Here is a 27859-nt window from a genome sequence, read left to right on the forward strand (position 1 = left end):
ACCAACATACTGTCTGTTCAGAGGTGGTCTTCAAATTACAAGTGGCAGCAGATATAAACCGCATTAGCAGCATGATAAAACTTAGCAAGCAATTCTGTGCCAATGCAGCGGGGGTTTTCCCCCATGATGATGATCCCTAAATGCTTCTGGTGTACCTGTTGCCAAAGCCAGCCAATCAGAATCACACCACCATGCAAATTGGTGGAAGAGCAGTATATATAGACCCACATTGCAACCCCTTAAGAAAAGAGGGTCTTTTGTGTTGGGGGAAAGGGGAAGGAGTTTGTTTCTCCTAACAAACATTTGCTAGAGTGCAACCCCTTTCCAATTTAAATGATATTAGAAGGGGTGGGGTCTAAAACAAAAGCATTCCCCATCCTTCAGAAAGTTCAAGACCCCTGTTTGCAGGAAAATATATTTTAGTCTTGCCTCAGAAACAAATATCCATATATACTTGAAGAATCCCTTCTTCACTAATAACCCAAGGCTGTTTTTTGCAGCACTATTAGCAAGCAGAGATTCACTAAGAGATTCTTAGTGAAATGCACATTCAGTGAAGGAGGGAGAGTTGTTTAAAGAACTAGAACAGAACAGACACATAGGAAACAAAAAATTGCTTTGCTCAAGTGAATTTGTTTCCATCCCATTGCTTTTATTACAACTATTCTCTGCTAACAGGCTATGCAAATAAAGACAGTATTTTCATGTCTTTGGCGAGCAGCTGGAGGAGCAATAAATATTGAATATTTCAGAATTAAACCTGGTGGCTGGAAATAACAGGGTTCTGAAATGCCATCACATTCACAATCTAGTAATCCTAACCCTCTGGAGTGTAAAATAGTCTCCTTCCTCTATCCTAGTCTTAAATGACAAGCTGAAAATTCACTGTTAGGATCTATATGATTTCTTGGCTGTTGGAATGTACTTTGAGAGGCAACCCAACCGCTAGCCACGCAGAAGTGGAGAAAGGAGGTTGATTCTATGAAAACAGGTGTCAGGAGGACTAAATGGTGGGTAAGAAAGCAGAGTTTTGCTCACAACTGAATATGTGTTCAATATTCATTCAACATCTTTAGCATATTTAAACTGCTGTGTATTAACCACCCTTTCAATTCTAAAGGAAGGCAAACATTAATGCATATACCTCCCACCTAATAATAATAATAATAATAATAATAATAATAATTATTATTATTTATACCCTGCCCATCTGGCTGGGTTTCCAAAACCTAAGGGCAGTGAAAACCACAAGATCATTAAGGGAACGCAGTGGATGTAGCCTACCTTGATTTCAGCAAGGCATTTGACAAAGTGCCCCATGATATTCTTGTAAAGAAGCTGGTAAAATGCGGTCTTGACTATGCTACCACTCAGTGGATTTGTAACTGGCTGACTGACCAGACCCAAAGGGTGCTCATCAATGTTCCTCTTCATCCTGGAGAAGAGTGACTAGTGGGGTGCCACAGGGTTCTGTCTTGGGCCCGGTCTTATTCAACATCTTTATCAACGACTTGGATGATGGACTGAAGGGCATCCTGATCAAATTTGCAGATGACACCAAACTGGGAGGGGTGGCTAACACCCCAGAGGACAGGATCACACTTCAAAACGACCTTGACAGATTAGAGAACTGGGCCAAAACAAACAAGATGAATTTTAACAGGGAAAAGTGTAAAGTATTGCACTTGGGCAAAAAAAAATGAGAGGCACAAATACAAGATGGGTGACACCTGGCTTGAGAGCAGTACATGTGAAAAGGATCTAGGAGTCTTGGTTGACAACAAACTTGACATGAGCCAACAGTGTGACGCGGCAGCTAAAAAAGCCAATGCAATTCTGGGCTGCATCAATAGGAGTATAGCATCTAGATCAAGGGAAGTAATAGTGCCACTGTATTCTGCTCTGGTCAGACCTCACCTGGAGTACTGTGTCCAGTTCTGGGCACCACAGTTCAAGAAGGACACTGACAAACTGGAACGTGTCCAGAGGCAACCAAAATGGTCAAAGGCCTGGAAACGATGCCTTATGAGGAAGGGCTAAGGGAGCTGGGCATGTTTAGCCTGGAGAAGAGGAGGTTAAGGGGTGATATGATAGCCATGTTCAAATATATAAAAGGATGTCACATAGAGGAGGGAGAAAGGTTGTTTTCTGCTGCTCCAGAGAAGCGGACACGGAGCAATGGATCCAAACTACAAGAAAGAAGATTCCACCTAAACATTAGGAAGAACTTCCTGACAGTTAGAGCTGTTCGACAGTGGAATATGCTGCCAAGGAGTGTGGTGGAGTCTCCTTCTTTGGAGGTCTTTAAGCAGAGGCTTGACAACCATATGTCAGGAGTGCTCTGACGGTGTTTCCTGCTTGGCAGGGGGTTGGACTCGATGGCCCTTGTGGTCTATTCCAACGCTATGATTCTATGATTCTATGATTAAGACAAAATAACTGGTAGCTTCATTCCACTGGTGTCAATGGGACAAGGACTTCCAGGAACCCAGCCTATAGGGCTGCTGCACTAGCATGTAAACTAGTACAAGCTCCTTCTTCTCTTTCTTATGGGTAGCACCACCATTCACTTGTCCAGTCTCTGCCATGTCCCCCTTCATTCGTCTCAAAACCTGTGCCAGGACTTTCTCATCTCAGCACTGTTGTGCCATCCCTGTTTGCCATTTGCCACAATGCACCATGATGACTCTCAATCCTGCACGAGCACAGCCTTCACTAACCTGATGCCTTCCAGATGTTTTGAACCACAACTCCCAACAGCCCTGATGCGGGGCTATAATAGGAGTTGTTGTAGTCCAAAAGCATTTGGAGGACCAAGAGGATACCGAAGGATGCATTAGCATAAGGCCTTTGTACCTAGTCTTATCCCACTCCTTGCCTTGCACATTGCAACATCCCACTGCATTGGGATGTTAACTATCCAGTGGCTGCTTTAAACGGTTCATGGACTGCAGCTGAAATAAAGAGCATCCTTCTAGCCTGAGAACTAAATGAAACATGAGAGATAGAGCTTAAAAACATTATATATAAGCTTATGTAAGCTGGAACATGTGTTTGTTATGGCTTCAATTTTAATAGGTTTGGCTGATGTATAGAATTGAGGTAAAACAGACCATAGCCCTGTCAGTCACTTCCGCACTTCACCAGTTATGAGTGGGAAGAAGACAGAAACAAACAGCTGCCTGTTTTTAATGCTGCAAGCAATACGTGTCTTCTGCCCAATAACAGCCAGCCCTGCATATTTGCATAGATCTCTATGCTGGTAGGAGGTTGTGATCAAGCAACACTGTTTCATTATTACAAGCTAAAAGCTTAAGTTTTCTCCTTGCTGACATAGTTGGATTTCAGATCAGTGTTATACCATGGAAGCAGGGCTCCAGAGTCTGAAAAGCTGATAGCTATTTGATATGTTGGAAATGCATGAATGGGAGAATAAAAATGCTTATCTATTATCCCAGTAGTATCTAACTCTAACTGTATGTTGCAATCAAACGTGAGCTTTTGGTGTGCAGCTAATCAGGATCCAGGAAGGATGAAAAGCTCATTGGCTGGTGGAAAATAGTTTGTGAACTACACCAGCAAAGAGCTTCTTTTAAGCCAATTGGCTGTGTAAATAATTATTTTCATATTCCTTTCTAATTCTCAATAGCCATTTCCTTGTTCACCACACAGAAAGCCATTTTGATGTTGCCATTTACTGGATCAATTCTGCATTCCTGTTTTCTCAAACTTGTGATGCTGCTGTTTTGGGGTTATATGATCTACAGCAGCCTGGTGCTGAAACCTTTCAGTAGGCTGAATGACACTGGAGAGCTTTGGACCAAAAAAAATTATGGCTAAGGGTGATTTAAAACAACAACAACCCCGAACTTGGTACTAACTCAAGATGATTTTCTCATTAAGTACTACCTGCCTGATGTGGCATTTCCTGCCTGAGCCACATTAAATACATTCTGCCTGCCTCATTAATTTTTACTTTCTAGTTTACAACAGTGACAGCTATTTAAAGCCTTAATTTGAGTCCTTTTAAAATTCATAGTCTGGAAAACTTTATAAGCCTTTTCATTGGGCAGTCCTCGCACCAGAAAGCTGTCAGTCAGCCCCAGATGCCCACTGAACTGCTATGATAACATCTTCATGCAAAACAAAATGTCTACAGTAGGGTGAGGCAGGAATCCACACACCAGGCATGCATTTATTCTGACGTGTGGATTGATTCTGTCATTCATATAGGCAGAAGTCAGAGGAAACAAAGCAGATTCATGAAACACATTGACCAGGGTACAGCCCCGACTCTTGCAATACCTCATGCTGAAGTTAAGGACTAACGTATGAACTCCTCATGCTCAGAGAGAAGAAACATCATGGTGCATCTGGAGCAGCACAACCAGATGCCTTTATCTGCCCCAACTGCAACAAAACATGTCTCTCCTGCATCGGTCTCTACAGTCACAGCAGCTACTGCAACCATCCAACAGCTTGACCTCACCCCCAAAGGTGCACTCCTCCATTGTCTCCAGAGACAGATGGATGGTAACATATTTTAACCTTAAAGTACCCCTTAACCTTACACACACCCTCGTTATATTCCCCCATTCCTAGACCCTAGACCATTCCATAGAGATGAGAGCCATGCCACTTCAGGCTACATAAGCAAATGAGTTTGTAATAACATATATCATTAATGCTTTCGCTGGAGTTTTAGTTTTGAAAAGCTGCATGATCTCTAAGCCAACATCCAGATGCAAAATGTAGATGTCGTTCACCATGATTGTGAATTAGTGGATTATGGCATAATGTGAAAAATTTCTCTTTCGAATTGGACAGAAGCACGTCCCCCTATCTGGCTTCCTAGCCCACAACCTCAAGTATAATCAAGCAGAATAATTATCCAGGAAGTGTATGAAAATGTCAGAAGGAGCATGGAGAACACAACTCTTTCTGAAGCTTTACAGGGATAATTTCCAGACAATCTAACCCTGTGTTCTGCAAGTTTCTAGCCAACATAAATCACAAAGGGATTCAAAATAGGTAATCTACCTGTAGTGCACTGCATCAAATATCCAGTGCAGTTTTATTCCACACACTTTCTGGACTTTGGTAGACATTACTTGTTGGGGAGCCTGGTAGAAACCAGATTAGCAATTGTGCTCAACGTGTAATATGGTTATCTGCAGTCCCACACAGGACTCAAGAGTCTTTGCTTGCTAAACACATATGTTGAACTTAGGGGATTCCATAACAATCACCACCACAGTAGTACAACCGTCACCTTGTAGTGGAAAAGTTGGCCAGTTCCTGTAATAATTTTAGTAGCCTTATATGCTCCCATTGCTGTGGGTTCTGACTTACCTTCTGCTCCAATGGATACCAACTTGACTCCTTTGCTAGCAATGAAATCCAGAGCTTTGTTGACATTCGAGATTTTGTGCACTCGCATTTTGCCTCTTTCTGGCTTAGCCAAACGTTCACCTAGTCAGAAAGAGAAAAGAGTTATGTTCCACTTCTTCATTCCACTTCAGTAAACAACTGATATACAACCGAAAGAACACAGTCTACCTTGGGAAACTTTCCGTTTGTCTTTTATTGCAATACCACAACTGCAATCTACAGAGCTGTGTTCACAGTTGATATGTTATGCACTCACAAAGACCATATCATTTCAGAAAGCAATCAAAGGAATCACGTGTCTGAACGCTTCTCCACATGAACACCCAGCTCATAAGAAACTGAGAGAACACTAAGCTAAAATCTTCATTCATAGTAGGAGGGAGCTTTTCAGCAAAGAAAGATTTAAATATGCAGTCAGCACACATGTACCCTCAAGTGGTATAGTTCCAGGAGGACACTATCACATGTTTTCCCCTAATGCAAGGTGGCTAATCTGTTGCCCTCTGTATTTTGCTGGACTGTGAATCCCTTCATTGGCTATGCCAACATCTGGAAGACCACAGGTTAGCTACCACAGCTCTAATAATCCTAAATATGCCTCAAAAATGAAAATGTTTTATTTTCCAGTAAAATTAAAGAGCAATTCTCTCATGCTGGACAGTTATAGGAACCCAGCCAAATGAATACAAAGTGCTTTAAATATTGCACTCAGTTGTCTTCATACAGAGCACACTTCTAACTAAATGCAAGATTAACACTCGCATATGGAGGCTTGGCTCCACATGATTTTTTTGTATGAAATGTATGCGCATATTTTCACCAAGACCACTTTTAAATAGGTCCCAGGACAAATGGCCATCAGTAAAAAATCTCGTAGAAGGGTATGAACCCACCTGCACAGCAAAGGATTCAGGGCACCACCACCCTTGCTTTCCTGCTGTTACTTACCCTTTCGTTTTAAATTACTGCGTGCCCAGCCTTTATACTTAGTGTTTACTTTGAACTGCAGCCAAGAGCAATGAAAACTGAAGCTGAGAGAGACAGAACAACAGCCCCATTTTCTTCTGACAAGACCCTATTGACTTCTTCTGTGGCCATGGCATTTTTTACCACACGATGCCACAACAAAGTGGGCGCTTGTCCTACACTTTCAAAGGGGATCACCGACACTTGACAAGGGTCTTATGTGTGATCCTCTTTTGCTAAATGGAAAAAAGGGGTTTCCAAGCTGGGTTTTTTTCCTACAGGAAAAGAGGAGTCATTGTGGCCTTGAAGACATCAAGAATGCCCTGGTCCCAGCTACAAGACTGAATATGCCACAGTGCCAGGCATGCAGCAAGGGACTTTCCTAAAGTATGCTGGCTGGGTTCAAAAAGATTGCACGTTTTTTAAAAAAAAGCACAGAAAGAGAAATGAATGTCAGGAGACAAGAGATGTGTTCTGGGCAGGCACATGCCGCTTCTGAACAGAAAAGCACCCATAGACACTCTCCCTTCAGTCATTTGTGTCCCTCCTATCATGCTCTCTGCACTGCTTCCTCTCAGCTTTCACCGCCTTCCCTATGCATGAGTGAGCATTTCACTAACAAGATAAACAAGACAAAAATAAATAATGTGAGGGACTCGACTCAGTTGGTTTCTGGCAAGCATCAAAAGAAGCCACGGCTCATGGATTCCCTTCTCAGTACCTCGCTTCAGCATTCTGCAGCCTTTCGAACCCTGACCCATTTGTATCAGGCATGGGAAGGAGGAACATTCTGCATTTCCCCAAGGATATAAACAAGGACAGAAACAAACACACCTGGGAAGCCCTATAGGACTATATAATGAAGTTTGAGAACGGGTTCCTTATGGGAAATGCTACAGTTGTACAATGTGGGAAAATGAAAGTTACTGTGCTAATTAAAGGCACTGCATGTCACTGGATCCCCATCTTTTGTATCTTTGAGGTTATTTTCCTCCTTCCAGCTGAAATTTCAAACCATGTCCTAAGTCCATGATGCTAGTACACAAGATGGCCACACTTGCTTTTTCTTCCTTACCTTTGTGCAAGCTTGAACTATTAGCCCCTGTACTTTAGCAGACTCACTAGACTGGAGTTTCCCCCCAAAGCATTTAACCTTTGCACAATGGCTGTCTTACCTGATATGACTTCCAGGAGTAACATAAGTTTAAGGCCATCCCTGAAATCTTCTTCTATGTTCTCAATCTGCGTGCCAGCCTTGCGGAGGTGAGAGTTACACCAGGCTGTAAACGTCTGGAAGAGAAAAGAAAAGGGAATAATTAATCTCCAAAGAGAACATACCGGGCTGCTGAAAAGAAACCCATATTTCAATGGCACCAGTGCTGTGATTTACTTGGTGAATGTCAGGGAATAATTATATCAAAGTTCTGCAGGGCAGAAACATCCTGGAGATAAAAAGGCCATGAGTGAGAATGAGTGCTTGCAAGAAAAAAAATTCAAGGCAATTTGGCCAATGCAGCCTGAACGTACTCTACAGATCTGAATGCAAGGATACCCTCCCAACAGGGTTCCTTCATTTACTGTTTTCCAATAGGCTTCTGATCAAAAACAGAAAGCACACTCATTTTCCCCGAACAAGGCTATGATTTCCAAGCCACAGCAGACGCTGTAACCCTCCAGCGGTTTGACTTCACCCTTAAAGGCGCACTTCCTTCATTGTCTCCTGAGACAGACGGATGCCAACAACAAGATTGCAAGAAAACAGCCCAATATCTTAAGTGGCTGAATGGCAGGATGAAGGCTAACAAGTGTAGCTTTTGCCACCATACTGCTTCTGTAGAAATGACAAATCTTCTCCATGGTGTTTTGCTTTCAAGGGTTCAGAAGCTCCCTTCCAGGCCAGAGGTTTGCGCAGGGGCCATGCTAATCTTCTCTATATCGTTCCAATTTTAGTATATGTGCTGCCGAAGAGAGTACCAGGCCAGAGGTTTGCAAGCTTGTCTCTTTATCAAAGCTAGGAAACAGGTAGGTCCTCTCTCCAACTCTTGCATGCTATCCATTGTATTCTACAGCAGTTGTTCTCGGAGTATAGGGCAAGCCGTCTTGGACTGCGTGGATCACCTAGAAGGGGGAATAGGATCCTGACGCAGTGGAACCTCTCCCCTTACCAAGCAAGTCACGTTTGGGCTGAATGCTCTTTAGCAACAGATATTATTGATTCACACTGGACTGGGGGCAAGAACTACTGCCCCACTTACCCAATCACCTTAACTTCGTTACAGCATAACAACTGCTTAGTTTGTATGGGGCATTCCTGTGTGGTTTTAGGATGTGTGTGGGGTGCGGGGTTAGGGTAATATTACTCCATTCCCCTTTCTAATGCCAGAGTTGGATTAGTTCCCCAAACCACAGAGTGCATGTGCATGAATGCATGCAAGGATCTATGCATGTTCTGCTATGGAACAGACAGCTGGTGCTGGGATGGATGGAAAACTTAGAAAGCGGACATATAGGAGGGAAGGTCAGGGGAATAGCTGCTGCTTTCCAAAAAAGCAGAAGCTAGAATCGTGGCAAACTTCTTGTCCTTTGAAGAGGACAGGCAGGTTGGCTTTAAGTGTTGTCTCAGCCATTTTGGCTGGCTTATTTGCAAGAGAAGGAATTTACCTATTCCCAGTTGTCCCTCTTTATCCGTGAGGGCAAACCTCGGGGCAATGCTGTTCTCCAGACAGCTGTGTGGGCCACTGTGTTAGGATGCACAACCCACCCTCTTCACAGATGGCCAGACTTTCTAATGAAGTCAGCACCATTTAGCAGTCATGGTTTCAAAGTAACAGAGGGCATGCATTTGAGAATGTCTCTCTCACACATGTGAATTTGGGAACAGTTTTCTTTTTCTTACAGGTGCAATGTTGGGCAATCCATTCCCTTAAAAAATAACAACCTTGATTTTAATAAAGAAATCAGGTGGGTGCCAATAGGATGCCTCACAATCAAAAAGCAAAAATTCAGAATTCCAAGAAGAACAATGCCACTCACAATAAAAGAACAAAGTGGAAAGCAATACAGAAATACAGCCCCAACCAAATCAATAGTGAAACCTCGCAAGAACTTAAAAGCTGCCTGAAAACAAAAGGACACCCTTAACGGATAGCTTCAGTTATACGGCTCAATCAATTTATTGAACCAGTCAACAGACTTCGCAGTAGGACTCAGACATCTGTTAACATACAAAAATGAGATACAATATCAAATGGCTCTATTGACAGGTAGGGACCCTGGTTACATTGGCTTGGGAAAAGATTTCAGCCAGTGTCCTCCTTGCACTCAACATAATTTTAGCTACGGTTTCTGTTTGTAACAGAGAAGAAATGAGAAGTGTAATACGCAAGCCATTTCCTGGGATCCAAAATGGCTATTATTGGGGCAATCAGCTCTGGAGATCTCTATAAAAGTTACAAAGCAACAAGATGTATTTCATTTTCTTCTGAGCCACAAAGACATCACCTATCAGGTTCAACTGTACTATTGTTCAACAATCACATTGACTCTTCTGTATATTAAGCTCTGAGATGGCTACTGAAGGACAGTGTCGCACACACATAACACGCAAGGCTAGGAATTATTGTGTGCTCCATCCACCTTATCTCTTATTCACAGCGGTGCAAGCCGCTGGCTACAATTTACCATCCTGTGAGCAAGCAAAACTGTTGTTTCAATGGCAGAGCCAGTGATTTCTAACCAAGTGGGTGGAGAGGAATTATGCCAGGCAGTAGCTAGAAATAAGACAGTTTTGCTGCAGTGGAGAAAAGCCATTGATCTGAAGCTAATCATCAAGTAAAGGTTCCATACAGAGAATGGTTGGGGAAACAGTAAGAGACGTATTTTTGCTCCATAGGAAGCAGGCGTAAGCCTGTCCCAGCCTATGTAGCTTTAAGGAGAGGAAAGCACCATGAAATTAAAGTAAAGCATTTGAGCTGGCAACTCATTAGCTGGCTCTCTTAATTAGGAGAATGATGAATGGACTAAAATTAGAGTTTTGTGCCTCTGACTAGCATTAATTTGAGCGCGTGATATGAGATCTGAAACAGGACCATGTAACTGAAACCTAGGATTTTCCCTTAGAAAAAAGGAAAACACATTTGCTTCACCTGCTGATACAAGGTAAGAAGAAAGAAAAGAGGGCTGCATCCCAATCAAGAAAAAAGACGAAATTGTGGGCAACCACCCAGGTGCAGAATTAGTATTTTAATAATCTTAAACCAAAAATGTTTAAGGAAAATATGGAATGAGATACAATACTCCTACCTAAGAAATGCAGTACAATAATCTCAACATGTTTTATGGATCGCTGTTCTTCAAGCTACTCCTTAAAAACAAAATAAAGAAGAGACAAACTTTCTTCTCAAAGGCTAAGAGAAGAATGGCAATATACATGCTGATAGCAAGATGTTTTTATGAAGTTACAGCTACATTCTGCAGTCTAACCACACAATGCAAGGATGATGGTTTAGCCACAGTGTGGTCAAAAATAGGAAAAGCTCCCATAAAAAACTGAAGTGCAGGTTGCAAACAGGAACGTGCTATTGTGCTCTTCGTTCCCTGAGCAATGTGAGTGTTGGGATAGCCTTTGTACTGTCCATTTCCTTTACAGAAGAGAGGCCAATAGTGGTCACTGAAGAAAAACTGACAGTGCAGGTAATGTCCTGGGCCCAAGGCAAAACTGTGCATGTTCAATAAGTCACCAGTGCGTATTATTGCTCCTCATTTTTGTAGTACGATCCCCTATGCCCTGGTTTGCATGACCCAGGAAGCCAAACCATACATTATTTGTGCATTGTATGAAGAAGTGCCTTCCACCTTACCACTGCTGCCACTCAGTTTCATCAGATGACCCATGGTTCTAGTACTTTGAGAGAAAGAGGGGTATATTTGCTAAAATTATACATAGAATGAAGAAAGTGAACAATCTCAGTAATGTCTCCCCTTATTCGTCTCCCCCCCCCCCCCCCTAAACCAGAAAGCCCCAATTGTTGTAGCCTTTCTTTATAGGGAAAGTGCTCCCCTCACCCCCAATAATTTCTATTGCCCTTTCCTACACTTTTTCTTCTGGAGAGATGGTGACCCAAATTTGCACAGTATCTCAAATTTGACTCCACAATAGATTTGTATATAGAGGATTACAATACTGGCGATTTTATTTTTTTATTCCTTTCCTAGTAACTCCTAGCTGTTTTAGCCTAAACCAGATTTTTCACTAAGCTATCAACCATGACTCCAATATAATTTTCCTGATCAGTAACTGCCAGTCAATTTATACAGTAAAGGTGGGATTTGGGTTTTTTGCCCCCCTATGAGCAGCACTTTACTTACCTTGAACTACCTTTGGCATTTTGTTGCCCATTCACCTGGTTTGGAGAGTTCCTTTTGGAGCTCCTGGCAGAAACCATCCATTTTTACCATCTTAGTTTACTTTGTGTCATCCACAAAGTCCAGTAATTCCAACCCACCCATGAATCTTACTGAATAATCCTGGGCCACCATAGACTCGAGTGATCCACCTCACAGGGTTGTTGTAAGGATAAAATGGAGACCGGGGAACCATGTGCGCCACTCTGAGCTCTTTGGAGGAAAAGTGGGTCTATAGATGTAATAAATGTAATGTAATAAATAAATAAATAAGCAAGCAAGCAAGCAGCCAAATGGTTGATTGAAGGCCAACTGCATTAGAATTTATGGTTTCTAAGATAAAGTGGTCGATCGACACCGTTTAACATTCAATTGACTTCAGTCAATAATGTCAAATATATCACAGCAATCCAATAGTACATGCTGACAATTCTACTTGATTTTGAACAGTAGCTTTGTCTCCTCATTTAGTTCATGTTGCCATGTGTCGGAAAGGGCAGGAGCCATTGCCCTTTCCATGTGAGTGTGCACTTGCTTCTATATCTGTGGACTCACAATCAGGGCCGAAGCTGCATGCTCCAGCACCGGGGGTGGAGAGCAGGTGGGGGTGTGGCTGGCATGTGTCCCAGGGGCATGGTGCGTGGTGCGTGTTGGGGGGCAGCTGTGATGGTACCCCTTCCCCGATGGTGCTGGGGGCAGTATACTCCCCCCATCCGCCCCCGTTCCTCAGCCAGTGCTCACAATGCAGCTCACTCAGCAGCAGCAGCAGGTGCTGCCCCTTCTCTCCTCCCTCCTACACTCTGGCAACTTGCTCTCCATTTCCCTCACTGCCCAAAGGAGTTGGCGGCTGTATGTGAGAGGTTCTTCTGCTAAGTTCTGCAAACCACGGACTCTTCTGTGCACCTCAAACAATACTGGCATGCAGACTATGAAACAAGGCCTTACTTTACAAACTGAAGCAGAAACCCACGTTTTCTTCACTGAAAACCAAAGCAGCTTGATTCGGTTTGGTGCCTCCCTTGTACGTGCCGAACATGTCCAACACTGCCTCTAACCGTAGATTTTGCTTGGCTGAGACATTTCAAAGTCCGGCTGCACATGGAATTACAGAACCCGACCATAACATCCCTCTTGACAACAATACCACCCATTAGATTGTTTTCCCCTGTACAACACTAAATTACACCTAGCAGAAGCCAGTCAGCAGCAGGAAACCAGTAAGTGCTGCCACACTTCCTATGGGAAGGGGTGTTGTGCTTGTGTGGGAGGGGAAATCTTTTGAAGAAGGAAAGTTTGCTGAAAGATGCCAAACTCACTTCCTTCACAAACACGAACAGGGACAAGAAGAGGTGATAAGCGGAATACTAGCACCTGTGTTTCCTGAGATTCTTGCGAGCAGCAGTGCAGGTTCTCCAGGAACAATAATAATTATTCCGCTACCAAACTCAGCTCAGTCATGAAGTTGACTTTGGGGCCGGCCACCATCTCTCACACGGATTTACCTCCAAGGACCACTAGGAGAATAAAAGTAGGAGGAGCAAACAGGTGCCCCATGTACACCGTCCTTGAAGGAATGACACTAAAGTGTAATAATAAATAATGGGTTGGATCCTGGCATGTTCTTTGTAGAAGGAACCCAGATGCAGCAGAGGCTCCCACTGGAGGGCAGGTTAGGATTTGTGATTTGGGAACATGCAGCAGGGCCTTCTCCGCAATGCCACCCTAACTGCAATGTCCACTGTTGTCCTACTTGTTTGCATTTAGACAGTTGAAGCCGATTTCATTTACTCTAGCCTTTACAATTTGCTCTCTAATGCCTAACCACAGTGGACTATTCTGTGTTTGAATTATTTTGTTCATTTACAGATATTTTTGGCTTTCCCATGCATTTTCTTTATTTATGTATTTTATTGTTTTATCTTTTGTTGAATATTGCCCTGGGCTTCTTTTGGAGGAAGGAGTATTTGCAATAAATAAACAAACAAACTGATAAATAAATAAAACATGATACTCTTTTATTTTGGAAAAGGCTGCTTCTGCCCCGCCCCTGCTCACATCAAATCACATTTTCCCCATGCAGGGTTCCAAACATTTTTTACAAGAGTAACCGTGTATGTGAAACCTCTCAGGAGAAATTTGCCTTAGAAGACCAATTCTGGAACAGAGAATTGGTGCCAGGCTCCATGGTCTTGCAAAACTAATCTCACCTAGTATAACAGCTTGCAACAATGGAACGGAGCAGCGGTAAACAACACACAACCAAACCAAACAAACACAATGCAAAGGTCAATTCTAAAATAAAGTTGCCACTAAAGTTTCCAGTTTTGATCTTAGCAGCAGCACTGAAAGAAGTGGTGCTTAATCCTTTCACTCTATGCCATTTCCCAAGCTAGATCATGCCCCTCCAAACTTGCCATCAACCTGATGGAGGGGTGCGTGGGAATATAAGTCCCATACAGGCAGAAAAGTCAACTTTGAGCATATCAGTTTGAATGGAGACAGAAATTGTTCCGTCAGGTTGGCTGAACCCCGCAGCTGCTGAAAGGAGTTGCCCTCTCTATGGGAACAAGACTGCTGTCAAGTGTCCCTGACATTACATTCATCTGACTTCTTTGCATCCTGCCTTAGAACATTGTGTCTTTGATGCAAACACTTATCTCCATAAGGCTTTAGAACAAGGGAAATGTTTTGCAATTGTACAATGGGCACCCAACTCTGTTTCATTCCAACTACTGGTAACAAGTTCAGTCAGAACCACAAATATAAAACATGAACTTCAAGGCAATACAACTCACAATTAGAACCATCACAGAAGATCATTCCTAGCCGTTTCTGCCTTGGGCAATATTGCAGTCCAGCCAACTGAAAAGCAAGCCTTCCCAACTCTCACAAAGCAAATGCCATTGACATCAGAGTCAAGCAACAAAACTTTTGAGTGTTCCACATGCAAAAGAAAGTCATAGTGTCACAACTTTCATAAGTGCCCAGTAATGAAACAAAGACAAGACTAAAGATAACACATATGCCATCCACCCTTGATACTGCTGAAGGCAAAATTACCCACTCAGTAGATATATCAGAAGGTAAAAAACAACCATCTCAAAGGGATGTTATAAATTCAACAGTCTTCCTCAGTCTCTATTGGTCCATTAGCATAGCTCTTTGGCTTGACTAAGGTCAGCATCATGGCCAAAGTATCCTACCTCTGAATGAGAGAGCCTGCAACTCCTACCTGCTGAAGACATTCTTGGCACCTCACTCAGGGCAACTGAGTGTTTGTTGTAAGCCATCCCTGCCTCTGGGTTTTCCCAGCCCCCACATCACTGGCTGTCACTAGCAGGAGTGGGCAAATGCTCTGGGCAACAATAACAGGAACGTAGGAGTAAGTTGTACTGCACATTACAGAGAGGGCAGGACAACCTCAGCATAACGTAGCTGCTTTGGCTGTTCTGCCCTTATTCCTACAATTTTATTACAACTCACTTCTCGACACCATTTTGAAGAAATAAAAAAGGTACAGTAAATTCCTGTATTATGTAAATCCCGCCATTATGTTGCTTTGTAAAAGCTGCATTAATTCATCACTAAGTAGCAGACCATCAAACAGTTGTAATAACACTGAGGAGCTCACCACTGCAGGGGAAAAAAATACTGAAGTCATAATTCACTTGAGTCCTTTAACAGTTTTTGCAATCTAAATGTCGACGTCGCAATCATACAAATACCAGTTATTCAAAAAGACAAATAGGCAGTTTGGTCTCCTGACAGCTTTCAATGTGACATTCCAGTTTTAACTGACCTTTACATCTGCTCTTTTACTCTCTCTTTACCTCCTTAATATTTTGTCTGCCCCTCCTTTCACCTTTTGGCCTAAGCTTCCTGTCACTTACAAGAGGCCACCATATTTGTAAAGCAGCTGTTCAGTCAAGCTAGGGCTAGCTAGGTGTCCTTGCACACAGGAAAACAGTAAGGGGGGTGGAGTCCCTCCCCCAGCAGTGTGTTAGTTAGTGAAAGATTATAGCAGAGTTGGGAGGGGGAGGTTGCCAGGGTTACAGGGGGTGTGATGTTACCCCAGGGGGGGAAATGTCCTTTTTACTTGAGGCATGGGTTGCATTTTTAGCAAGGGTTTTGGGGAAGAAGAAGGGTGGAGCCAGAGGCCATGCGGGCTGAGGGACAGATAAGCTGTGAGGAAGAGACACAGAGATGGTGTTTGGGCTGCTTTTGAATCCAATGCTGTGCTGTCACAGGGAGGAAGCCCTTCATGAGATGTGATGCTCTGATCCCTCTTTCCATCCAGACTTGGGGGCAAATATGTAGAAGTAAACCATATTTCATAAAGACACTACAGCTTCTGCCATGCCACATTTTCCCCGAAGGAAACACCAGCCCTGGTTGAGCATCAAGACTGCTGAAATCTCGAACTGCTTGGCAGAGATTGGAGTTTCCGATAGCAATACTTAGGGCACATGGCGAGATGATCAAATAATAATCCCTAAGCCAGTTCAACTAGAATGAACCTGGTGCAATCACTGGGCAAAGTAGAAACTGTGTATTTCTGTAGAATCATAGAATCAGTATGAGAGCTAAGCATTCTACAGTCTTCTCACTGGGCAATTCAAAAGGGCACTCCTTATCGAAAACAACCACCTGAAACAGTCAAAAGCTTCTAACCCAGAAGGGCTAAGTTATCTTGCTGCCATAAACAAAAATAAGTCCCCCACCAGGTGCATCTTCTTTTATTCACGTTGTAAGATGGAAACTGTGTTTCCTGTGTGAGGGTTTTCCTGATTGCATTTGCAACCCCTTTCCCCTGCTCCATAGAAATGAATGAATACTTTTGCTTCATTCATTTCTATTCATTTGCTTCATTCATTTCTATGGGGAAAGAAGATTGGTAATCAGGAAAACCTGGCAGGGGTGAAAGGCATAAATTCCTGAGGAAGCTGATGAAATCATGATCTCTTTGAATAAGGTTTCTGAGGATCTTAGAGCCTTGGAATTTTGCCTCCCCATGTGTTGTCTGCTCCTGCCCCATGACAGTACTATTAGTTTATTGTTTGTGTAACTGATTCAAGACAGAGGAAGGGCAGTGTATCACGGCCCTTTAAATGTTTACACCTCCAAATTCTCTTTCAGTTGTGAGCCAAAACCTGAACAGTCAACTTTGGACTGATCTCAACACAGCTGTTGTTTACATAGGAGCTCTGGGGACCAAGTGAGCTCCCGCCACATAAATGTCTTTCACTCGTTGACATATTTTGTGTGTTTTAAATGCACTTCATTCAGGATATTATGGATGTTCCACAGAAGTGCTGCTAGTAAATGTGCTTATAAAATGTGCATCCTATGTTTATGCTTCCTGTATGTACAGTATATACACATACACACATCACCTGATACAGCAGAGAAGCTGGATGATCTCACTAAACTTGATCAAATAATATGGAGTCTGAAAGAGTTATCAGCAAATGTCCTGCTCCAGGTGCCATACAGGAAGAACAGCTGGGAGCTCACAGGGCCATCCCAATCTTAAAAAGTCCAAATTTAAGACTAGCATGAGAAGCAAGGTCAAAAGCCAAAATGCAGGCAACACAGGAACAGTCCAAAATCCAAACACAGGGTGTGGGGGGATATCTAGTGACCAGCTAAGCTAGATAAACAGAAGTCAGGGAACTGGAGCAAAGATGCTGCTCTAGCACTCGGTCTGGAACTAAGGGCTTTTAATTTGAGTCCCCACTCATGACACAGCTGCAAGCCATCCCCCGGTCTACCTCACAGTCCCTTGAGACAGGCTATGTTTCAATCTGGGAGCTCCAGATCATCCGCTGAAGAGGATTCCTCAAGCTGGGGCATGAGAGAAAGCAGTAAAATTTTAAACTGAGTTTTTCTTCCTCTAATGCTATGCTGTCATGAGCCCCATGGCCATGTCAGAATTGGGCATGGATTGGAGGAAGAGGAAGAGGAAGCAGAATTACTGAAGTAATTGATCACAGCCTCAGGGTAACTAGCAAACCTACCACCAGTAAAGGGCAATATCTTATAAAACTGCCAAAGAAAGTAATCTAGATAACAAATGCCCTAATTTATTTCCACATGCAACCCATGTATTTTTCAATATAAAACTGATTTGGCAATGCAAAATATTTGTAATGCTTCAGTCACATCTGACTTGTTGCGAGCCAAAACTGTAATTAGCTCTCTTCTTTGCAAAGCAAAGCTGTTTTGACAGTTAACTTGATTTTTTACACCTTTTCAGTTTCGAAAACCTTTCTTGGGTCAGCATGCTCACCAGGCATACCTAATGCATGGCAGAGACAGGCAGAACAGTTTTGTCCAGTTAGGAAGATTTGTAATAAGTTGCCAGTGATTCAGCTTTTATTCCAGAAAAAGGCACACAAGAGAAATTGCTTGCACTGAATTCTGAAATGACTAACTTTGAAATGACTGCAGACTAACCTGCAGCTTTAAAAGATAGGGGTTAGCTAGACATATAATGCCCAGGTCTTTTATAGTGAGCAGCACCAATTATAACAGCATTTTAAGCAGACCTCCTTCCCCTCACCCATGCATAAATCTTCTTAAGGTGACAGTTTTCAGTTTAGAGAAGGAGAGGCACTTACAGTGGTACCTCGGGTTAAGTACTTAATTCGTTCCAGAGGTCCGTTCTTAACTTGAAACTGTTCTTAACCTGAAGTACCACTTTAGCTAATGGGGCCTCCTGCTGCTGCCGCGCTGCCGTAGCCTGATTTCTGTTCTTATCCTGAAGCAAAGTTCTTAACCTGAAGTACTATTTCTGGGTTAGCGAAGTGTGTAACCTGAAGCGTATGTAACCCGAGGTACCACTGTATTCCAGTTACTGAAAGCTGAGTTGGAAAAGGTGAAAGGCTGTACCAAGACCAAGACCAATGAAACAGGGGAGGGAACATTGTGGAAAGTGGACTAGAAATACAAAGAGAAAATAATGTCTTGGCTGACAGGATATTCAACTGCTTAACAGTACTCTTAATTTCAGTAGCATGGCCAACTGGTCACCTGGAAACTTTTGTCCATAGTGTGTGCTTGTCACAATAGTATCCAACACTCCAGGAATGGAGAAAATTCAAATGGTTATGCATAAGGGTAAAGCAGGGTTCCCCAACCTTTGGGGGTTGATGAGTACATTTGGAGAATTTAAAGTGTTGCAGGTTCAACCACAAAACGGGAGGGGGGCATTACCAGACCCAAAATATTGAGGGTGTTCTGTCCCTGTGTTCTCTCTGTCCTTCAGGTTGTGTTCAAGTGTTTGCCTGAACACATGAGGGCTAGAAGCATGAATGGTCTGCCCAAACACCTCCAGGTTCCTGCCAGTGCTTGGAATGGACTAAATAGAGTTATTGGAGAAAATGACTCAAGAAAAGTCCAACATCAACACTGAACTGATGCTGTTTCATCTTAAACAAATTTGCCAGGGGTCATTGGAAAAATAAATGAAAGCAAGCAAACAAAAACAAATCCAAAATATCAAGTGGCCAAATCCAGCTCTTCAGAAAACATTTTCATCCCAGTGTGCTTCAAGAAGAAAAAAGTCTAAGTTTTCCAGGAACAAAATTCATTTAATTAAAAAAGAAAATTATTTGTGCTGGATCCATGAAATAGTTCCATTTACTCAAAGGTTTTTTTGGTTTTTTAGCCCAAGTCCCACTTTTCTGAAGTTTCCAATCATTCCTCCCTTCAGATCTGACAGACATATAACCCTCTGACTAGGTTACCAATATTGTGCTACTGTATCCGGCTAAAAGAGTAATTTAACATATGGCACAGCAGGGAAAGTTTACGAATACTAGAAAGGAAGGAGTTTGAGCAGCAGTGGCTAAAATTACAGCCATAAGATTTACAAGACCAAAGAAGACATAATAGAAATGCAGAAGGGAAACCTGCAGAATGCTAGGTGTTAAATTCCACAGTTCTTCTGGATTCTAAACATGACCAGACAGACACCGTTTGAAAAACAAAGCAGAAGTGAAGAGAAGTGTGAATACAGGACAAAAGAAAAGGGAGTGTAGCACATGTCGGGAACAAAGCCTGTGCTTTCCTATATATTAACAATCTTGGGTTCCCTCCCCAGTTTTACACAGTTAAAAAAGTCTTAGAAGGAAAGGCTGGGGAGAAGCCTTTGGACTAACTTTTGAACTCCAATTAAATGTTGCACATGATCTGCTTACCATGTCAGCATACCAGTTTCATGCTGGTCATGAAGCACTACGGCAAATGACACACGGTGCCCCCTCCTGCCTTTGGGAATGGCTGATGCCTTGAGTTTTGGACAGCAGCCTAGTATCTTCAAGGCCTTGTGGCAGGGAAAAGGTAGATGGGTGCCAATCCAACCCCCCTTTCACAGAGTTGTTAGGATGCTACAAAAATGGAGACAAAAACTATTCCATATCTACATCCTGCTGTCTTCCCCAACTTGGTGCCGTCCAGAAATTTTGGACAACTGCCACCAGCTGTAGCCAGGTTGGGAAAGTCTGTGCTACAGTATATTAGATGCGGGGGATGATATAGGAAGCAGATGGAAAGCTACAGCAGGGCAATGAAGCAGGGAGTTAACTTAAACAGGGCTGGGAGACCTGAGGCTGTTGGACTTAAACTCTCATTGGCCTCAGCCACATGACCAATGAGCTGGCTTGGTCAGAGCAGGAGTACAGGAACAGTTGGAAGGAACATGTACCCCATCCATGTCTCCTTCGCAAACACTAGTTAGTGGTTTCCCAGCTTTGGGAAGGAGGTGTGAGGGCTCTAGGACCCCTCCCCTTCCCAAAAAGGCAGTGCAAGAGCTGAGGGGGGCATTTAATTTCTACCTCTCTCCCCTCACCCCCCAACAAGGCAGACAGTGTGTGGTCCATGGGTTCCGTGTCGAAGTACTCTTGTGGCCCACTTGGTATGAAAAGTTGGGCCACCCTGCCTTACAGGGTACCCAGGTCTCATCTAGGATAGGATGTGATCATCCCAGATAAGAGGCAGCAGCCAAGCTAGGTTTAATTTTGCTTTTTTACGAAAAAGAAAGAAAAAAGACAGGATCAATTCCAAGGTGCTTTCAGATTGCTGAGAGCATTAGGATTTTTTCCCCACTGTGTGCTAGACTCTTCAGCATAAACACACCCATCACTGAAGCAGACATTTCTAAATGAAATCAGATGCTGATGGATTTTTTGCACCTCTGTTCTGCACTCTGTTTTTAAAACATGGGAGCTCTTTTGCCAACTTTGGGTTTCAAACTTCAATTTCAGAAGGGCTCATAAACCAGACGCTAGTCTTTCAACATTCTGAAAGCAGAGGAATTTTCCATAGTTCAAACTCTTATCCGCTCATTTTTTTTGTCTAAATTCTTCTAGTTATTTGCTCAACAACTTTACCAATTCTGCTACTTTTGTCACGCAGCTGCCAGAAATATAAACCAGGGTGCAAAAATCCCTCCCTGATGGTGATCATAAGTGATAGCTCTACTTAGCCAAAAAGGGCAGGCTAAGGAGAAAATCTTATTGTTCCCCTGCTATGAAACCTGAAGAATGGAGCATGTGACATCTGTCATAAATCAGAGATTGGCACAACTGTAGAGGAAAAGTTTTCACACTGTGCCATAGTGGGTTGTCCTGGGGTCAAGAAAACAACTGTTCTAGCCTCCTCAAGCATAACTATGAATCTACAAGAACATACAGTTTGCAACGAGTACAGTATGTGGCTGCACTCATGTTCTTAAGAACTGGCTTGCTGGCTGAGAGCAAAAGCCTTGCTGATCCAGCCACAAAAAAATGTTTGCCCCTGACACTCAATTAAGGAACATTGCGCCTTTAACCGCGGGGGCTCCATTTGGCTTAACCTACCTACTGTTCACTGATAAATTCTCCATTCATTTAATTTGTTTTAAAACAAACAATCAACAGCTATCTCCATATATCAAGGGTTACAAATTCCATTAACTATTATTACTGTGGTTGTTATTAATTCATTTCACATATATACCATTTTATATTTTTAAGAAGAAAAATCTCAAGATGGCTTACAACCTACATTTTAACATCAAATCGTGCATTCTTGTAAAAGGGAAGTTGAAAGGCTCCACATCACTTCAAAATTATTGGGAGTTGTCTAAAACACATTATTAGAAGCTCAACTGGAGTGTATACCACATATCAGGAAAGGCACCAGAAGGGCCAAGAGGATGCCAGCGTGGTTAAGGAGCGGAGTCAAATAAGTTACTAGAGGCAAGAAGGCTTCCTCTGAAAAATGGAAGTCTTTCCAAATGAGCAGAACAAAAAAAGGAACACAAACCTGGGGGGGGGGGATGCAGGCAGACAAGAAGGAATGCTAAAAGAATTATTTGAGCACATTGCTAAAAATATATAAGCAAGCACCAAAAATTAATTTAGATATTTTAGTAGCAGGAGACAGGCTAGGAAGGGTTGGGAAGGGAGTCAAAGGTAAGCTAAAGAAAGAAAAGGAGATTTCCGAGAAGCTGAATGAATTGCTTCCACAGCTGAAGATATAGGTCAGATCTCAGTGCCAAAACTAACTTCCGAGGGACTGAGGCAAAGGGTGGCAATGAGAGAAAAGGTCTAGGCCTAGCTGCCAAAATGGAAACCGACAAATCCCTTGGTCTACTGTCAATTTAATTATATTTTCAATGTTTGATTATTTGCTTTAAACTGTTTTTACTGAAAATTTCAACATTGCTTGTAAAGTCCTTAGAAGTTTTATTACAATCAAATGGCATATAAAAAATTAAGAAGTTTAAAGAGTTTTGCGGTTCTCTATTCTCTCCTACTGTGCCACATCAAATCAATAGTGTCACTTGTAAGAGGGGGGAAAGGGACATGTTTAATACACAGAAGTCAACCTTTTCTCAATTCTGTGTCCTACTATTTTGAAAACCTTTTGCTTTTCATAAATTTATTTTCATTTTTAGTCTGCATTGAGTCCTCTTTCATTCTTTATAAACTGTGATCTCTCTTGCTCTCTCTCTCTCTCTCTCTCAGGTATACCACAGGACACATATGCCTTAATGTTTTAAAAAGACAAACAGAATTAAGGCAATGACTAACTCGTTTGTGAATACTGAATAATGAAATGTGCCAAGGTGCAAAGTGATGTTAATTGGCTTTGTTTTTTAAGGATTGGGGGAGCAGAGTAATGTGTTCAGAGAGTGACAAAATGTCTGAAAGGGAGATCCATTAAAAAAAGTTTATTATTTATTTGTTAGTTCATTGATATCCCACCTTTAAGTTCAAGTTGCTCAAGGTGGTGTACTGGGTTCTTCACCTCCTTGCTTAACTCGCACAACAACCCTGAGAGGCACCCAGTAAGATTAATGACCAAGTAGGAATTTGAACCCCTGTCTCCCAGGTCCTAGTCTGACACTCTAACCATTGACAAGTTTAAGAGAACACAATGGAACTATTTCCCTTACAACCAGAGGAAGAATCAGGCAAAAAAGAAAGAGAGCTGACAGAAAACAAGGCTTTCACATTCAGCGCTTTCTTAGCCAGTGGAACTTGCTAACTGCAGTGTCTGTCACTGAAGTAAAATGCTTAGTGGGATTAAAGGATTACACATTAGTATAGTTAATACATCCGCAGCCAAACTGAAGCATTTCAGTACTTCAGCCACCCTTTACTGATTGGCTTTTGGGAAGCTCTTTCGACTGTGGCCAGATTCCTCACAAATATACATGAAATCACCCTTGAAACTTACTTTTGTCCTCAAGAACATTCCCAAATAGGGATACTGGATCAAGTGGGCTACTGGTCCAATCAGCTGCCCTTCTCAGCCAGCCTTAACACTTTGTGCCAAGGATCTGTAGAGCTAATGTGGTACGGTGGTTACAGAGTTGGCCCAGGACTGGGAAGGCCCTGGTCAAATCCCGACTCAGCCATGAAACCCACCTGTTAGGCCACTCGCCATCCCTCAGCCTAATCTATCTCACAGGGTGGTTGTGTGGATAAAATGGAGGGAAGAACCAAGTACACTGCCTTAAGCTCCTTGGGCATAAAGCAGGGTACAAGTGTACGAAACGAACACAGTGGTACCTTGGTTCTCAAACTTAATCTATTCCGGAAGTCCATTCCAAAACCAAAGCATTCCAAAACCAAGGCACACTTTCTCATAGAAAGTAATGCAAAATGGATTAATCCGTTCCAGACTTTTAAAAACAACCCCCAAAACAGCAATTTAGCATGACTTTTCCTATCTAACGAGACCATTGATCCACAAATGAAAGCAATAAACAATGTACTGCAGTCACACAATCAGTCAGTAGCTGAACTGGGTTCCACACAGTCACACACCAAAAAATAATAAAAAGAGCCACAAAAATGCAAAAAAAATAGCAAAAACAGACAGACCTCAGCGTAACACTCAAAACGGAAGTGTGGCACTCAAATTGACAGTGTGACACTCAAAACGGAGCACGTTTGACTTCCAAAAAAAGTTCGCAAACTGGAACACTTACTTCCAGGTTTGCAGTGTTTGGGTTCCAAGTTGTTTGAGAACCAAGGCGTTTGAGAAGCAAGGTACCACTTTAACTGCAAGTTGTAACACCATGAGGCCTTTGTAGTAGCCTATGAAATGGGTATGAGTGACTGTGCCAGGAGTTGGGGTGAGGCAGCGGAGAGAGGGATGTGGTGCAAACACACCAGCAGAAACAATCTGGTGCTCCTGCTGGTGTGTTTACATTACTTCTAGATGGATCAACAATTTGACTCCGTATAAGGCAGCTGCTTATGTTCATTGACGTACCTAACTGTGCTCTGTCACGTAGGACATTTTTCTTCCTAGTTCAGCTCATTTCTGGTAATGGAACAGGACTGAGGACACCCAAAATGTCTCAAGAACAGTAAGAAAATAGGCTTCAGCTCCACTTGCCCTTGCACAACTTCTGCTGTAAAAATTAGAGCACCCCCATATCCAACTTTAAAAGTGAATGGAGCAAATATATGAATTACAGACGTGGCTGTCCCCGTTATGCCATCTTAGTGGGTCTTAAGCTTCATTTGTTAAGTTTCAGAATATCCCAAATACGTCTTATTTCATGCTGTCGGTACTGTTTCTCAAACTCATTGTCTGCTAAGGAAAATCTCTATGTACTCACAAACAATACTGTTTGGATTATATGAAGGTCAATGTCCTAAGCTGCTTAGCATGGAGCCTATTTTCTTCCCCTCTTGTTTAAAAACAACAACAACAAAGGCAGTAAAACACAATTCCTTGCCATTTTCCAAAGGAACGGTTCTCACGAGTTCAGGGACTAATAGTTGAGATATAGGAATTCATTATAAATATTAACTACATGGCCTTGTATTTGAACCACCATGCGTCATTGAAAAGGTGAAATACTGTGTTTAGTAAATTCTCAGTCTATAGTGCGACCATTGGACCAGAGAAGAGATATAAACACAGAATGGAAGTTGTATAGATTTTTGATGTTCAATTTCCAGTTTATTGGCTGGGTTTCCCCAGTCACTTCTGAGTGGCTCCCAACAGAATATTAAAAACACGATAAAACATCAAACATTAAACAGGGCTGCCTTCAGATATGCATGCTATGTATTTCCTTAGTGTAATAATGTTATCGTAACTTGTCTTTTTGATAAGTAATTTTTGAATGTATTCATTTTAAAAATTTATAAGGTTTTGCATTATTAAGTATTAATATTGTCCTTGTATATTATCTTTATTTTCATTGTTTTTGCTTATTGCTCCTGATGAATGACATTTATCTCCAAAACACGTCAACCTCAAATTATAGCTGAGCAAAATAAGCAGCCTACTACAACAAGCACTGTAGCCTGTCTCCTCTCTTTTCTGCTGACCTTGGTCCCCTACCCTTCTTGCTCACCTTAGGGTGTGACCATGACTATCTATCTATCTATCTATCTATCCATCCATCCATCCATGCATACATGCATGCATGCATATATATTCCATGCATAATCCTAGCCATTGGAAGGGAGCAGTATCTCCCCTGCTTCAGAGAGATGGGAACAAAGTGTTAAAAGTTGTGCTCTTCAGGGCAGCTCTTCACAGTTTCTGGGGTGTTATATGGGAATGGTGTTGGTGAAATCCATGACACTTTTGTAACAGGAGAAGGACACACAGAGACCTATCTCCAACACACCCTCCTCAGCACATCATCTTATGTTGCAAGATAATTGACAAGAGAGACACTTTGTCTGATGTAGCCATCTTTGCACTAACTGTGGGAAGAGAAGGGGCAAATATCTCTATACTTTGATCAGCAGACCAACACAGGGCACCAAGCAAAAAGGGATTAACGGCACTAATGGTATACCATTGGCATGGTTAACCAATGTTTATGTGACCTCTTATATCTGATGAAGAATCTCTTTAAAGTTCACAATCTGTTGTCTCTTATTCTAAACAAATCCTCTCTTCAGGTTCATTGGGTGGCCAACTCAAACTTTCAAAGAGGCAGAAAGGTGGATTTGATGCCCCCAATCAATTGTTATTCTATTTATTTATTGCTGGCATTATCATTATTTCTCCATTTTTAATGTTTTAAGCCACATCATATATCAATGGAAAGCTGGTTTATGGAAGCCTAAAATGGACCAAAAAAAAAAAAAGCATATTAGCCCCTAGATTACAGCATAAGGCTATTTAATACCTTCTGTCATGGGAAGTTTCATTTAGGACCATCCCCTCCCCCTAGATCCCTCTGTCTAATATATATTTAGGGAAGCATGGGAAGGGTAGGGAGGCAAAAGGGAGCAGGTGGGTCCCCTCCCTCCTCCTAATATCATTGCATGCAGAGAGGTAAGTAGGTGGGGAACCAGCATGCAAAGAACATTTTTGCCAGGTTGTTGGCATCTTGTATCATCAACTTGCTGGAAATAAAAAAAAGGAAAACTTGTAGAAAAATACAGAAATCTAAAAAAAGGCACAACAACTTTCCCTGCTCTGGACAGGAGGCATTTGTTTGACTAAATAAATTGAAAATTGGAGAGGTTAATCAGGCCAACATACATGAATCCCATCTCTGAAGGAGGATTAAGCCCATGTGTACTTCATGCTGATTTCCATACAAAAAGACTGGCAGAAGACTGAGGAGTGGATGCTGCCAATTTGGGTAGGAGGCGGCAAATTCGTGAGCGTGCTGGAGATGTATTTCAGCAACAATACAAATTTAGAAACAGAACACCAAATTGCATGAAAGAAATTGAAGTTCCTTGTAAGGTGGAGAAGCTGCCTTGCTCTGTGAAGATGATTTAGTGTAGTGAACCTCGTGGGAGAGACACCTACTAAGAGAGAGCCCAGGGAAAGGGTAAGGCTATTGGCTAGCTGTGATTGCCATGGAAACTAAAGAACATGGAGGGCCTGAGCACATACTGCTAGCCGGAGATGCTGCCAAAATAGCCTCCCCTTGCAAGCTGATCCAAATGTTAACAGTGCGAGACAGGGGGAGTGTTTACCAAATGGATCAGGATTGTCCTGCTGTGAATCTTCATGCCCTCATGGGGAACATAGAAGCACATGTGATGGCCAATCCAGGAAATGAGCAATGGGATACATTATTGTGGAAGGAAGAAGAGAGTTTGGATTTGATATCCCGCTTTATCACTACCCGAAGGAGTCTCAAAGCAGCTAACATTCTCCTTTCCCTTCCTCCCCCACAACAAACACTTTGTGAGGTGGGTGGGGCTGAGAGACTTCAAAGAAGTGTGACTAGCCCAAGGTCACCCAGCAGCTGCATGTGGAGGAGTGGGCCGCGAACCCGGTTCACCAGATTACAACTCCACTGCTCTTAACCACTACACCACACTGGCTCATCAGTCTGAAGTTTGGGGATAAAGTTGTGGGGGGGGGGTGCTACTGGCAATAGGTTTAAACAGATTTACTAGAGTCAGGTGCTAAGAGAGTGCCTAAAATCAACTGCAGCAGAGGGCTCAACAGATGTGAGGTGACTGGTAGAGAGGGGAAGACACCCAACTGAACTCTGGGGTGCCACAAACAGCAGACAACTTTCTGAACCAGCTTCCAGATTATGCTATCTCCCATATCCCAAATGTATGAGAGCACTAGTCCCCATATGGATCCAGAGGGTGAC

At 42.5% G+C, this 27859-nt stretch overlaps 1 protein-coding gene across 7 annotated transcripts in view; it reads right to left on the reverse strand.

Moving 5' to 3' along the window:
• The window catches only part of ACTN1 (actinin alpha 1), a 92826-nt gene that overhangs the window by 38192 nt on the left and 26775 nt on the right, over positions 1–27859 (reverse strand). For all 7 annotated transcript variants that reach the window (XR_014501822.1, XR_014501823.1, XM_083398362.1 and 4 more), the window contains exons 2-3: positions 7533–7647; positions 5353–5472 (exon numbers count right to left, since the gene is read on the reverse strand). Coding sequence is in view for 5 of the 7 variants with exons in the window: in XM_083398362.1 (XP_083254488.1) it covers positions 5353–5472; positions 7533–7647 (235 nt within the window). In the remaining 2 variants the exon portion in view is untranslated. The remainder of the gene's footprint in view (positions 1–5352; positions 5473–7532; positions 7648–27859) is intronic.

Source organism: Podarcis tiliguerta (genome assembly GCF_965153285.1).
Source record: "Podarcis tiliguerta genome assembly, chromosome: 1".
NCBI classification, from domain to species: Eukaryota; Metazoa; Chordata; class Lepidosauria; order Squamata; family Lacertidae; genus Podarcis; species Podarcis tiliguerta.